The sequence below is a fragment of the Seriola dumerili genome, unplaced genomic scaffold, assembly GCF_002260705.1.
Source record: "Seriola dumerili isolate Sdu_G_001 unplaced genomic scaffold, Sdu_1.0 BDQW01000025.1, whole genome shotgun sequence".
Classification (NCBI taxonomy): Eukaryota; Metazoa; Chordata; class Actinopteri; order Carangiformes; family Carangidae; genus Seriola; species Seriola dumerili.
This window is the reverse complement of record NW_019174280.1, coordinates 18,064,682-18,080,637: the sequence shown is the minus strand read 5'-3', so window position 1 is coordinate 18,080,637 and position 15,956 is coordinate 18,064,682. Positions and strand designations below refer to the sequence as shown.

Genomic DNA, 15,956 nt, shown 5'->3' with positions numbered 1-15,956 from the left:
CCGTCTGTTTCATCACTTTATATTCATGTAATAAATATGCAAATGTCCATTAGATGGCAATCTGCATGAGAAATAAAGAAAAAAGAAAACTATTTGGTTTTAATCATCCGCTGATAGTGATCAATTTGACCCGGACAGACGTGATCACTATAAGCATTTTCCACCATATTACAACAACGCTTCCTGGTCTTGTGATGTCATATTAATGGTCCCAGCTACCATCATCTGTAAGATGCAAATAAGTCCCTCTGTTAACAGTTTCCAGTTGGCTGGGCCAGCAGACAACCTCAGCAGCACTTAGCTGCAGTGAGCAGTGATGCCACATATTTACCTTAGGAACTGACCTCGTTCAGAGACTGCTAAAGGTTACTGAGTATCTGTCAGTGTAATTGGTCCTTTGTGACTGCAGAGAGGCACGCTACGCCCCATTCATTCGTTTCAATTCCTGGTCTCCAAGCCTAACACCACAGTATAATCCTCTCCTCTCTCACTCTCTTCTCTGACTCTTGATCTCCCTTCCACTCTGTTTTTCTCACTCTCTCCAACTCTCATTAAAGAGTACTGCCCAGTCCTCAGTGGAGAAAGAAAAGCCACTCTGCAGGTAGTTATTTGGGATACACTTTTGGAGTGTGATTTCAGAGGCGTCAATGGCTCATAGTGGAGGGCAGCACAGTGTTACTACTGACTTTCTACTCTGGTACTTTAATGTGACTTTCAGTAGAAAAATTATGAAACCATGATGTGCTTTTCTTGGTGGCTCTGATAAATGTATGAATCATAGTTTAACTGACAGTGCTCGGCTTTGTGTTTGTGAAAATCACTCATGTAGAGCTGAAGATGTATCAGGTAGGTGTCGATCTGTATGACTGACCATGTTTTGTGGATCAGCAGGTTACAATCCTCTGTACTTAAATCTGATCTTAACATTACTTTGATATATGTATATGTGGCCTCAGGGACAGGTGCCTCATTTATGTAGTGTTAATCCCTCATGCTAAAATAAATAAAAAAATAACTAGGAATGTGGTAGAGAGCTAACCTCAATCAGAAATTGATTAACTATGAAATATTAAAAATAAAGAATAGTTTTTAATTTTAATCTATTGTTTACATTCTCAGGAGTTGCCCTTTAGTCACCAAAGAATTGTCTATACAGTGTTTGTATATTACAGGGAACAGTTTAATGTTTTGAATCTACCTTTATGTAATGTTTCTCAGCATGACGAGGGCTGTTGTCAGTCTATAAGACAAAAAAAAAACTAGCTTCAGTAGTGAATTTGTATTGAAGAACTGCAGGCCTTGGTGCACTCTGAGTAAGCAGAGCCATGATGGAGTCTGCTAAAATGAATCCATAGTGACAAGGATCAAAATCTGTCTGAATGTCAGGAAACAAATAGTCTTTCACATTATGTAATGTAGAAAAACTGTTCATTGCCACATACCATTTTCTTCTCTATGTTTATGCCACTACCTGATGGCCTTTCTAACATTTTCAACTTTGCTCACCTGTGTTTGGATAAATGTTACTTTTGTGATTGTGCAATGCCATATCTGTAATTTGTTATTTTGTGGATTCTAGTCTAATAGAAGCATATTTTGAAACACTGGTGAACCACTTGTTTACATTGGGACGGGCTAGATTTTCACATATTTTTTATATTTGCAATGAAGTAAAAGGTTTGACAAGTTCAAATGATTCCGCAGGCATAGAAGAAAACTCCTCGGAGGAGGTTCATCTATATTCATGCTCTTTCAGTTGCACAATTCACAATGTCCTTTGAGAGTGTATTGTAATTGTTGGATTATTATACACCCAAGATGATTGTTTATCTACTAATATACCACTTGAGACAACTCACATGACTGCTTGTGAGCTTTGAGATAAATTTACAGTATGTTTTTTTTCTCTTTTTAATATGATCTCTGGCAGAAAAACTCAAAGGCCTCTTTAGCATATCAAAAATGTTCCCACAACACAAGCCTCTGCAGTATGTGTATCTGAAAATGGAAATCTCCCAGTCAGACACACATACACTCACCAACACCTCGCTGTGAAATGGGAAAGACTTTGAGTTTTTACCTTTGAGTTTCTGCCTGTTAGACTTCAAACACTTCAGTTTTTAAAGCCAAACTGAATCCCAGACTAGGATGTCATGCTGCTCAAACAGACTCATCTGAACAACTCGCAAACAGCGTTAGAGGAGAGTAGATACTGTAGTGTCATGAGCACTGGCCTCAAGGCCACAGAATGCTACTATAAAGAGCCTCAGATCTATGTTAAAGGGTTAGCTCACCCATATCACATAAAACATTTTCTGTTACTAGGAGTGGAATGGATCTGTGCAGATAGTTCTGGTTTTGTGAGACATCTGTGAGGTTGGGAGCAAATATTGTTTTGTTTGTGCTCCTTAATCTATTGAAGATTACAGTACATTAAAATAATTCAACAGTAATGTGACTCTACCAAAACAATGTCCTTGTCTCTCTGGATAATCCACATACCATATAGAAGTAGTTCAATTAAAAACTGTTCACAGCGAGGTCTGTGGGAAGGGAGGGAATAGCCCTGTTCATTCTCTCTCTCAAACACACATACACATACATATACTCACAGAAACCTGCACTGTACAAGTCCTTATCTCCATGGTGATACAAAGTGTGGTGTGGAAGAGGGGTAGTGCACCATTATGGACAAACCAGTACACAGACACATACTTAAGCAAACTGAACTCTCTCATTGGCTATTTCTCACATTATTTTTGACTGACTAAGCTAGCTATAAATGGTGATTTTGTAATTTCCTGAGCCCTTCAAGGGAAAAGCCACATTGTGTGGGCTGTCTAAGAGCTGTCTTTGGCAGATTGGTCAAGATTTATCAACCCAAACATCCCTCAGTGCTTGGAACCATAGTGTCATGCCTTCTTTGATGTCATGAAGACAAATTCAGATAACAAAGACAAACCTACAGGCTAACCTAGTGCTTTCGAATATAGCCTCATTAAGATTGTTTGATCTGTGATGCTGAATGCTCTCTAACTTGATTTCTTTCCCTCTTCCTTTTTACCTATACTGTTTCTCTCTCTGTACTCTTATTCTCAGTTGCTGGGTTGTGCCCATCCAGACTGAATTGAGTTCATTTATAGCACGATTGCAATGCAGGCTGCTTTGTAGAGGCTTCAGCTGCGAACGCTCATCATCAACACATTCCTTTCCATCAAGCTCCAGCTACAAAAAGGTACTGATATCTACTATTCTTTGATTGAAGAGAATATAAACTTATGGTCTTGAACATGGTGTTGTGTGATGACAATACTGGCACAAGTATTTAATCCTCTGTGCATGTTCTATTTTACTTTTTAGCACTCACTATTTGATTTTTAACAGTTACAAGCAAGATATCTTTGCAACATGTCACAAGTCAGTGATGTAATTCTGCAGTTTTTTTTATTTTGTTGACTGCAGTTTATTCAACATTATGCCCTATTCATGTTTTCTTTTCCTTTGCTCTTTCTGCAGAACCAAATGTGTCCATGAGACTCTCGTCACTTCACTTACTGGGCATTATGTTGACCCTAATCTAAACCCATCAGCTCCCCATCCCTACCTTTCCCTCCCATTTCCCCTCCCTGCATCCTCTCCCATCTCCATCATGACCAGTCTGAAGCGTTCTCAGACAGAGCGCTCAGTTGGCGGCTCAGTGCCGGCCTCTGATGAGTTCTACACCCGACGCCTGCGACTGCCCAATGGAGGAGCGCCACCACCCCGTAGCGAGAGCGCCCACATCTCCTCTTCCTCTACCACCGGTACCAACCCCGGCGTCCCCAAGATGGGGGTTCGGGCCCGCGTGGCTGACTGGCCCCCAAGGAAAGATGGGGGAGGAGGGGGTGTTTGGCATATTACCGTTGAAACAGACTCACCCAGCTCTACCAACACCACCAGCTCTTCAGGATCAGGAAGTGGAGATAGAGAAAGACTTGGAGGAGGGGGAGGAGGAGGAGGAAGTGGAAGTGGTGGTAGTGGTAGTAGTGGCAGTGGTAGTGGAGGGGTGTCAGCTGTCACAGCCCACAGTAATCTGTCAGCTAAGCTGGGTCACCTGATAAGCCCACAGGACTCATCCATGCTGCGCAACATCCACAACACACTTAAGAACAAGATGCAGAGCAAGGGAAAGGACAATCGCTTCCTGTCACCAGATGGCTATCTGGGCTCACCTCGCAAAGGCATGAGGCGTATCCGCCAGCGCAGTAACAGTGATATAACCATTAGTGAGCTAGATGGGGACGGCAATGAGGGCTGGTCCTTCTCAGGGTGGACCCCCATGCACCGCGAGTATGGCAGCACTTCATCCATAGATAAACATGGTGTGTCAGGAGAGAGCTTCTTTGACATGCTAAAGGGATATCAGTCCTCTGAGGCCCCTGATCAGCGAAGCCCAGCTCCAGAGAGGCTAACAGAGCTCCTTACTGTGGCCCCCATAAAACAGGCTGCCCTTGACCTACCAGATGGACCTTTAGGTCCAGCTAGAGGTAGTCCTGCCAGTCGGCTGAAGGAACGAGAGAAGCACTTGAAGAGGAGGTCAAAGTCAGAGACGGGTGGAGAGTCGATATTCCGAAAGCTGCGCAGTGTGAAGGTGGAGGGTGACACATCGAGGGCTGGCTCCGATGCTGAAGATGGGGGGAAAGGAGATGAGAGTGGCCCGCCTCCCAAACCCTGGGTGTGTCAAAAAGGCTTTGCCCATTTTGATGTTCAGTCTCTACTCTTTGACCTCAATGAGGCAATCCAAAGTCGGCATTCTGGGTCCAAGCGCAAGAACACCACAACCGGTGCCTCGGCTGCTGCTGCTGCCTCTGCTTCAGCCACGTCCTCCCTCTCCTCCAATCAGAGTGGAGTGTATGGGTCACCCTGTGGCTCACAGGAAGAGTTGAGCAAGGAGGGGGCAGGAGGAGGACACCCTTCCAACCCCGCCTTGGACCCTGGTGATGACAAGAGCAATGATCTGGTGCTCAGCTGCCCTTGTTTCAGGAATGAGATTGGGGGAGAGGGTGAAAGGAACATCTCTCCTGCTAAACAGGTAGCGTTTGTGCAAGAACAGAATTATTAAATGTTGTAAAAATATGTATAAATATGATTTGTTTTATTTCCTTAAAAGATTACTCCCTGGGCCCCCTCAGTTTTAATCTTAAAACAGCAGTCTGCACAATTAATTCCTGAATTTTTGGAGCATATTGAACAAAAACAAAATTGAAGATCAATGTAAAGCTGATTACTGCATATTGAAGATGCACTGACTGATTAAATAATTTGTCAGCTTCCTCGCCTTACTTTTCCTTGTCTTTCATCCTCCAGCAGGGCAGCATAGGCAGTGGTGGGAGCTCAAGCAATTCTTCCAGCAGCACAGAGGAAGGACCTTTGGATGCCACACTCACTACTCATTTTACCAACGCTGGTGTTGCTGTGTTGGAGGCACCCAAGGACGGACCAAGCCAACATGCTGACAGGTCCAAACGATACATTGTGGAACATGTTGACCTCGGCGCCTATTACTACCGAAAGTACTTCTACCTCAGAGGTAAGCAAACGTTTGAGCTTTCTAGATTTGTATTTCTTGAGCTTAAATGTCTGTGTTTTCTATCTTTGGTGTGGAGGTTGATTGTCTTCAATGCTTTCAGAGAATTTTTTTAAAATTATACCCATAATTGGAAGAGAAAATGTCATTTTCTGCCATTTCTTTCTTACACTCAAGCTTCAACTATTTGACCTTTGGCACAATATTCAGTAGTCATGAGAATTCTGCATTAGGGATAAGAGAAAAGTTGGCAGGCAATGGAAGAAGTTTTTACCCAAGTAACCCAAAATAAATTTCTCCTCTCTTCAACATCATCCTTTTGTGTCCATCCCTCCCTGCTTGCCCCTAGAACACTGGAACTATCTGGGGGTCGACGAGAACCTGGGCCCAGTGGCAGTGAGTCTGAGGAGGGAGAAGCTGGAAGAACACAAGGAGCATGGCCAGCAGTACAACTACAGGGTCATCTTCAGAACGAGTGAGGTATATTGAAATTGACACATGACCCTCTGTACACCTTTCTCCACTGACATATGTTGTTTTATCTTTTTTTATCAGCTTGATTTGTTGATTGGTGTGTTATATTATTTGTTTTTAGTTGTACTGCCCTTTCACCAGGGTATACAATGTTTGTAGCTGTTCCCTATGGGGCCATGAATGTTCATGCATACAGATGTGTCAATATTTAGTACATTCTGTACTCAGTGATGTTACGAAGGAGCTATAATGAGTTCAAATTGTGTAGGAGTTAAAATATAGGATCTGTTCCCAGCTGTGCATATTGAAAAACCCATTTGGGAGGGGTTCCGGGGGGGGGGGTTTAAAGGCATCATAATAAGGTTGTCAAATACAGCTCAAGACCTTAGATGCCACTGCCTCCTTTTCTTAACACCACCTCAAATGATGGCATGTTTGACTTCATTTGTAATTTATTCTCCCATTTGTTTATTCACAATACTCAATCTCTAGTTTGCAGTGAGAAGGAATCTTTTGTGAATCCCTCTAGCCCTCGCTGTCATCTCCTCCAATAGACAGACTAGAGCCATAGATCCATGTCCTCATTCCCTGAGCTCAACGCCCACCTACCGTCTTTGTCAGCCTTCATCTGTGAAGGACTGAGCTGTGCCATTTTGCAGCTAAACGAGACTAAAATAGTGCCAAAGGTATTCGAGTGGAGAAGGAAAAGCATTGCTCTTGTATTGAAGCGCACCATGAGTAATAGCCCTTCCAATCTCTTGGGATGACGCACGACCTACTGTGCTATGTTTTCCTCTCTTTTCCTCCCTTCTTTTCCCTCCCTCTCTCCTCTCTAATTGCTATTTTCAGAGCAAGGAGCTGGGCAGGTATAGATATATATGTGTGTGTCTGTGGGAGTGAGTGGGATGCAGTGATGTTAAAGAGATAAGTTCAGTGTCCACTGAGGACAGAGATTGTCCTCTCGTCAGCTAGAGTGCTTCTCATCATCGGTTTGTTTAACCCTGAGGGTGTTGGCACAAACACTGGGCCTTCCAAACACTACTTGAAGACACACAAGCGCAACACACACTTATAAGTGATTCTCAAGAGCCATGGGGCCACTACAGATAATCCAGCTGTGTTTATTTGTTCATAGATAGATATTCAGGTCCTGGTTCCTCTGCTTTCCTCTTGATTAATTCAAGTCTTCCTTGAGTTTGTTTTAGCCTGAAGAACTGTCTTATACTGCAAGTTGAATTTCATTTCACAGGCCTTTAGGCCTCATCACAGGCTTCCTTGTAGCTTTCCAGACATAGACACCTACTAATGTTCTACTTGTGGTCGGAGAGCTAGCTTTGCTTATGTTGTTGCCAATCATAGGCAACTTTTAAAGAACCAACACAGCACCGAGCAGAAAGGGAAGGACCTAGCAGAAAATGCTCAGAACAGAGAGAAGAATTATCTTGAGTAGAAAACTTCAGCTAAGCTAGGCTAACTCTCATTGTGTCATTGTGACCATGCTTCTGCAGTAACATGCTCTAAAAATAAACTAAAGAGTGTTCAGGGAGTTCAGAGAATGCAAGAAATGTGTTTTATATAGTGCAACAGTGGGTTTTCTCTCTAAGGCTTTTTGACTACATGATTTGGATAATTAACTATGAGTCCACATAAATGCCATAAAGAACACCAGAGACTATGAGACAATGCAGGTCCCAAAATATATAATGATTAACTCAGGCTCTTGGGTACAATGAGATAGGAAATAGTCAAGTCATTATAGTCAAATTTCTTTTATTTTTTTTTTAAAATCATTTTCAGTTGTTTAGTCATTTACACAGTTTTACTGCAAAAGATTTTAGAGTTTTCTTATCTAAACTTGAAAAATTAGTTGTTACTCTGACCCTTGCATTTCCTATTTTCTTGTTGTTTCCCTCTGGTTGGCTGCTTCCAGCTAAACACCCTGAGAGGCTCCATCCTGGAAGACGCAGTACCCTCCACATCCAAGCATGGCCTAGCTCGAGGTCTGCCCCTCAAAGAGGTGCTAGAGTACCTGGTGCCTGAGCTGAATGCTCACTGCCTGCGCCTGGCACTCAACACACCGAAGGTCACCGAGCAGCTGATGAAGCTGGACGAGCAGGGGGTAAGAAGATGCAATGAGCAAACTGAGTTGGGATGGGTGAATTTGATTAATTCCTTTGATTGCTCATATTGGAGGAAATTCCTGTTTGTTCTGTTATCTATTTAGTAAAAAGACGGTATTACTCAGGCTTCATAATCTCCTCTTCATTCCTCAAAAATAGAATCCATTTAGCATAATTGCTCATTCTTTGAACTAAAGACACAAGTTTCTGAGCCATTATCTTGTATTGTGTGTACAGTGCATTATTTTCATTTTGGGTTTTATTAATTATTTTATGACTAGGTGAGGGGGATGTCTCATTGTTTAGCAGAACTATAAATTACTTATTTTTTATGTTTGCTTTATTGAACCATTCACTCCCATGAGACTATTATGTGGAATATAAGTGGAGAAACACATATTGGCAACACATACACACACACACACACACACACACACACACACACACCTCTTTAAAAATAAGTAATACAAAACATGCTCTTTGATACCCGTGCTCCCTGACGCAATCATCAAAAGCTGAACCTCTGTAAATGTCAACATGATTTCTCTGGAAAATGGCACTGCGATCACTGAAGAACATCCCAAGGTGGCTATTCTTAAAATGCCAACATGAGTTCTCCCTAAAATGTCAACCTGGTTATTCTAACATGATTTCTACACAATAATATGCTTGTGTGCCCCCTTTTTCATTGCAACAATGACTGCTCTCTCTCTCCACAGCTGAGTTTCCAGCGGAAGGTGGGGGTGATGTACTGCATGGCAGGCCAGAGCAGCGAGGAGGAGATGTACAACAACGAATCAGCTGGTCCTGCACTAGAGGAGTTCCTTCATCTACTTGGGGAGAGGGTCAGACTCAAAGGCTTCACCAAGTACCGAGCTCAGCTGGACACCAAGAGTATGTACATACATGGAAATTATAAGTTCTCTTAGAAGTACCGAGGAAAAACCTGTGTTGTTGTTAAACTGACTCTGAAACTAATGCCTGAGCCCTAGCAGCAGGGTTACTGCAGATTGACACTGTGTAGAAGTTCTCATCGATTGAAGGAGTCTTGAGATCAGTCGCTTAGCAAGCGTTTGATGGATTGTGGCATGTGGGAGGTGACCATCAGCACTGACATGATGTGTGTGTTCAATGCCTGAAAATGCAATGTGATATTCATATTAGCAGAATCACTGCCAGTTCAGAGGTCCAAACTGTTTGATAAATTAAGACAAATTAGTAAAATACCAAACTGTACACCAGGAAAGTGTGTTGCTCTGCACCAGCAAAGCACAGGTTTCACCCTCAGGGGGAGGAGTACACAGGAACACTTCTCTTCTTGGAGACTACCTCATTAATTAGTGGTGTTTACAGACACAGATCTGACGGTAGTTGAAGCCACTGTGGGTAAACCAGGTACATGAGCAATCCATTCTTATGTGCTAATGAGAGCACACCAAATATACACCTTATATTCTAAAGCTAAAGCTCTTCTTACCTAGTATATGTCCTCTCAAATAATCTAAAATCAATTTTAACATCTGGGTTTTCATTAGGATACAGATGTGCACTGTGTGGAGTGAAATGAGAAACTGTACTGAAATAGATTATATAAGGAGAGTTGGAGCATTTGTCTGTGCCATTGACGTTGGTAATTCTTGCAGTCTGCACAATGCCAAAGTGCAATGGGAGTGGAGCACACATCTTTCAAGCCCATTTATGTCCATATGCATGTGTTTTTTAAATATGGCCTCTACTTCTCTCCTCTGCACCTCAGTCTGTCTACTTTGATTCCTCTGGCTTCCTTTTCGGTGATTCTTCAGTTTCCTCTTGGTGCACTGCCTTCAAAACAAAAATGCCTTCAACTCCAGACATGTGGCAGATGGCCTTTGGTGTCATATTACTCTACTGGGGAAAATGATACTGATACTGTTGTTTTTCCTCCGTACCTCTCGCCTTTGCTTGACCACCTCTGTGATTGCTACAAATAAGATATATATTTATATTTTTACTCCCTCGATGACTTTTCCAAGCCTGTGTTTGATGCTCTTCACCATACTATCCTTTTATCAATTAAATAATCCCCCATAATGCTTTGAGAGACAGAAACTCTCCCAGTCACTTTTTGTAGGACATGCAATACATCCTTTAGTAACCTAATAAATGAATTACAGCCATGCAAAGCGCTCCCTGTGGAAAGGTAATGTAGCTAGGTCAAGTATGGCCTTTTAAACACCTTGTGACTGTTTTGTTTACTGTTCACATTGATAGCAGATGAACACAAGGAACATATGGATGATATTTGGTTATAATTGCTCATACTACAGTAGTTTGGAATGGGAATGTTTCTGAGATAACTAAATAATAAATACTGTTTTGAATGATTTGATTGTCAGTTTGATTGTTTATGGAAAAGGAGGTTTAAAAATTTCTAGGTTGTATTTTGATACAGCTTTACAAAGTACAGATTTTATTCTAAATTAGAATTTATAAGTCATTATGAAGCTCTTTCATATATATTCTTACCAAAAAACTTGGTTATACAATGTAAATGATTTTTCTAAATCTGATGTGCTGAGCAAGAAACCCAAACCAAACCAATCTGAAGATGGTGGCCTAAGATCAGTTCCAATCAAATGACTTTGTGATCTGTATTTAAAACCATGAGGAATTCAAATGTAATTGTTTCCCCCTCAGCTGACTCGACGGGCACCCACTCCTTATACACCACTTACAAGGATTATGAGATCATGTTCCATGTGTCTACCATGCTGCCCTACACACCCAACAATAAGCAACAGGTATGTTAATATATACAAACACATTTATAATATGTGAAGTTGTTACAAATATGTAACATGCATGTATTTTCTATATATCTGATTTGATGTAGCTCAACATCTAACTTCAGTTTCTCCTGCTGTTCTTGAACTTTTCCAGTTACTGCGGAAGCGTCATATTGGGAATGACATTGTCACGATTGTGTTCCAAGAACCCGGTGCACTTCCCTTCACTCCCAAAAACATTCGCTCACACTTCCAGCATGTCTTTGTGATTGTGCGGGCACACAACCCCTGTTCTGACAACAGCTCCTACAGGTGAGATTCAACAGCACCACATGTTGTGTACTTTATGTATACATGAATTATAGATCTTTTTTTTAAGAGACTGCTGTATTATGGGACACAGAATATAATGGTAGAAGATTGTGAGCTGAAATATAGATTATTAAGATTGCAGTATTTGAGTCCAGATATTTGGCAGGGGTTTGTGTGAGTAAGTGACTAAACAGAATGAAGAAATGCCTACTAACAGAAACAAATAGTTAGCTGAAAGCTTTGGAAATCCACTAGCAGCTGAATTTACAGGTTAGGTTTCTTTCAGGTGTTAAAACTGCATTAGACAGACAAAGAAGTAGACTGCTATGTAGAGTTTATGGTATTTGAAGTACCACACAACAAATCAATTAAGAAATGATATTTTTGTTGTGAAATATTGTGTACCTGCCGACCATTTTGTGTTATTTTTCCACTGTCCTTACCAAAGAACGGGGGGAGGGTGTCTTACAATGTCTCATCTTATATTCAGGCCACTGCATTGCATTTGTTTTTTTTGAAAAAGTCTAGATAGAAACTTTCGTTAGACTTATTATATGCGCATGATTTCTCATGAATCATTTCCTGTCACTGCTGAAACAATAACGCTCTTATCTGTCGGCTCAGAGAGTTGTACAGCTCTCATTACCTTTGCAGTTCCATCACTCCATCATGGAGTAGGCTGTGAGTGTTTAGAGCCCTCTCCACAGCTCACGATTTATTACCACATTGTCAGAGATGTGTAATATGAAATACAATGTGCCAACCTGGAGTCATTTTAAAGGAATAATGAACATTCTCCTTCTTCTCTATTTTCCTATTTCAAACTGTTCAGCTATGAAGGACATTTCATTCTTTGTTTATTCCTGCTTCTGTCTTGTTATCTAGTGTTCTGTCATTCTCTCTTATCTTGCCCTCTATGAGCCTTCCTCTCTCTCATACTAATGGCTGTTTTAATTGCTGTCTGAGCACATTGTGTGAGGTCTTAATTGCCCCCCATGGGGCTACTTCGTTACTGAGCAACAACACACACACTCAAGAGCCCTGCCACAGAGTGACTATAGAGCAAATACTATTACACATGCCTTTTGTGATTCACAAATGTGAATTAAGTTTTTCTGAGGTGAAAATACACAGTCGAGGTGAAACATCTGGTCTTGGAGGTAAATTACGATTCATAGTCACCACAGGGAAGTTGACTGAGTCATAATGTTATAAAGTAAGGATGACCTAAATGCTTTGAAGCTTTGGTGTGTTTCCTTTAGGTTTCAGAGGACCTTCCTATACGCACAGGGCAGGGAAATACAGCATACTTCATAGTTCTATTTAATACGGCTATGCTCTCTACAGGGCTTCTCTGCCAGATGTACCTGTTACTTTATGTGAAGGCTCAGAGTCTTTTCCCAGATTCACCTGGGCTGCCGCCCCAGGGGATCTGCAGGTTTTCAAAAGTCTGAAAAAGCATCTTTCTTGGTCTTGAATATTTTTTTCCTTGCCTGCTGTAGACAGTAACAGTGGTTGTAACTTTGTAATGTGGTTTTGTGGGCTGTGAGACTGCTGCGACAGTAGATGGTGTGTGCAGGAGTTTGTTCAATCCTTTTTTTTTTAATGTGGTTTTAGTCAGCACCATCAGTCCTGTAGCACCGTCACTACTGTCACTACTGTCACTGCTGTCACTGCTGGCTACAGTTGCTAGGAAAGACCTAATTTAAGGAAAGATTCAAATGAATTTGAATTAATAGTTTTAAAATGGTTAATCCATCCCTGAATATTGTGCCACTTATCTGGCTCCAGGATATGTTAATTGATTAATTGTTTTACCGGAAATTATACCAGAATTGTTATTGTTATACCACACACAAACGATTTAAAATATAAATGTCAATACATTGATGCACATTGGGGTCCAAAAATCTGAGACCACTTTCATATCCTCCCAAAATCAAGGCAGCGCGTTTTCCCTCTGAGACATGCATCTCGCCAAGTTCCTGAATAGTCCAACAACACAGAGATTATTCCCATACAGGAATATTTCCTCTCCAACTATTTGAGGTGAACCAGGCCACATGTTTTCTGTTATTTATTAACTGCTCAAATGCTGTTGCTATCTAGTATAATTGAATGTGATTACCTGTTAATCCCAACTACTTTAAAAAACTACTCTCAAATAATGGCTGTCTTAATGTCTGCAGATAAAATGGATTATGATATGAGAAGTACTGAATTTAAGATTACAGCACTGCTGAAAGAGATACTGTTTGTGCGACCGCAATTATGGTGTTTTTTCTTTAAAAGAATAAATTGGTATTGTGTCATTGTAAACAAACACTTAACACATGTTGAAAAGTAAATGTTAAGAGTTCATCTCCAGAAAAGTGATTAATGCAACAATTCACAGATGTCTTCAGGGCTGAGTGCTTAGTATGCAGTAGTTTTTTTCACACACACATGTGTCTGAAGTAATGAGACTGTACGAGACTAAACAATAGTGACTGTATGACTGAGCTGAGCGTAACACCCAATGAATATATTTTGTATGGTGTAAAAAAAGGACTAGCTTCCTTGCACAGGTTGATTCTAGTCCCAGGATTTATTTGGCTTTATGACAACTTCATGTGGCCTCTTTGCCTCACACATTCATCTTGTCCTGTGTTCCACTGTATATTATTGATGGAAAACACTACTATTGCAGGTCTGAGGTCATTCCTGTAGTCATCAGTTTCCAATTATCTATGTAGTAGTTTAATTGAATCTTTAACTTCAAATCTGTCCTTTTAAATATTTATTTCTCTCTTCCAATGTCAAGTCCACCTTAGCTTAAAAAAGCTGCTACTCAAACCTAACTGGAAATACTGCATAACAAGTGACAAGTCGACAAAAACATGTGATGCGTACCTTCCCCACATCCACACCCACACACACACACACCTCTGAGCCTCCAACTCCAATAGGTATTGACATGTTCTTTTTCTTGCCCTGGCTCAGTGGGCAGCAGGTTGTGGATGCTGGAGGAGCAGCGCTGCCCACACACTGGATATTTATAAGACCACAAATCACTGAAACCACAGGAATGTGCTCTTTCATTTCTACTGCCAACCCTCCTGCCACGAGGATCACACAGCAGCCTCACAGTCCAGCAATCCCCACTGCACCCCTCTCTCTCTCTGGCTCTCTCATTCTCACCCTCTTTTCTCATTCGCTCTCTTTTTTTCTCATTCATGTTTTTTTTTTCTGATTTGTTCTCTGTCCTGCTTCCCTCTCTCTCTCTCTCTCTCTCTCTCTCTCTCTCTTTCCATCACTTCCTTCTATCCTGCGTGATTCACAGGTCTTTGGTTGACTGACTCACAGGTGTTCGAGATCAGTACAAGTGCTTTTAGAGCTCCAGTGTAATGTTTTGAGTGATGTTTGTAACTGTTAGGGAAAATTCTTATCGGTGGTGAAGAAAGAGCGCTGGAGTCCAGGATGTCTTATGCTGAGGATGTTTATTGATGCTTGATCAAGGAGAAAGGAGGATTCATCAATACAGGCTTCTGTGCATGATGTCACCTCAAATCTGAAGCAGGAACCCCTGAGGATAGTCTTTATACACTTAGAGAGATTACTATAGACAGCTTACACTCCATAATTGGTCAAATATCTAAAAGAAGAGGGAGAAGAGGGAGAAGAGGGATGTGTGAACACACTATTGGTTCATTGACCATAAACAAGGAAACATGACCATATCCGCCCATGTGCTGATTCATAGAACACCCAGCCATTTGTGACTGACCATCCAAGGTCTGTTGTTATCAATCGTGGCACCAGCAGTATCAGCAGCAAACCACAGCTGCGTCTGGAGGAGCTGCCTGAGTAAAGTATGTATGAACTGACATAGTGATGCCACAGCGATTTTCTTCCACTGTTTGAATTGTCCTCTGTGATGGCAGCAATGATCGAGATAAGGTTCTTATTGAAACTACACAAGCAGTCAAATGAAAACTGACACAAATTCTTCCCACAATAGCTTCAGAGATGTTTATGTTAACATGTTTGTATGACCCTCCACCTACACATGTGTACACACACCACCTTCTTTCCTTCTTCTACCTTATGCTTTGTGGGGAATGTGGGAAATGCAAGCACCATTTAGACACACTGGCAACTACTGAGGGTATTATCAGCTTCTCAGCATTCATTTACCAGCACTACAGTATAAGAGTCTGTTTTCACTCTCCCAAGGCAATTTCAGCTAGAAAAAAAAACATGCTTCCTCTCTTACCCACGTCTGTCACAAATAAGGAAAGGTGGGAAATGAGGTGTCAACAATTTGACGGTTAGTATAATTGAACACCGCACGTCTCCGGTGAGGACAGGTTGTCTCTAAGGTTTGTTTAGAAATATGTGGGAGACGTATTGACTTTAGATGCTTATTAGACAAAGCGATTAATCCTGGTGTCAACATGTGTGCTGATGCATGTCACCAGGGATGTGTGTGGGGTGAGGGCTCTGACTTCCAGTGCTACCTCTTGTCAGCCGGTAATTATCACCTGAGTGAAGATATGTGATTGAGCTCATTTGGTCATGAAGAGGTTGAGACCAGGACATCTGACCCATGTACAGACATAGTCCTCTTTAGGCCCTTATTTCTTAACTGCCTCAGACTGAGATATTTAACAGATCGGGGCATAAGTCTGTTTGTCTTTTCTTTTCTTTTTTTCCAATGAGCAATCATCCCCATATCTT

The 15,956-nt window shown here is 41.4% G+C and overlaps 1 protein-coding gene across 1 annotated transcript in view; it reads left to right on the top strand.

Moving 5' to 3' along the window:
• Positions 1 to 3,649: 3,649 nt before the first annotated feature.
• Positions 3,650 to 15,956, top strand: part of LOC111216330 (signal-induced proliferation-associated 1-like protein 1) — a 29,088-nt gene continuing 16,781 nt past the window's right edge. Inside the window, exons 1-8 of the mRNA XM_022737830.1 lie at positions 3,650 to 3,884; positions 3,948 to 5,071; positions 5,350 to 5,569; positions 5,916 to 6,046; positions 7,971 to 8,159; positions 8,880 to 9,054; positions 10,837 to 10,940; positions 11,080 to 11,237. Coding sequence (XP_022593551.1) covers positions 3,650 to 3,884; positions 3,948 to 5,071; positions 5,350 to 5,569; positions 5,916 to 6,046; positions 7,971 to 8,159; positions 8,880 to 9,054; positions 10,837 to 10,940; positions 11,080 to 11,237 — 2,336 coding nt within the window. The remainder of the gene's footprint in view (positions 3,885 to 3,947; positions 5,072 to 5,349; positions 5,570 to 5,915; positions 6,047 to 7,970; positions 8,160 to 8,879; positions 9,055 to 10,836; positions 10,941 to 11,079; positions 11,238 to 15,956) is intronic.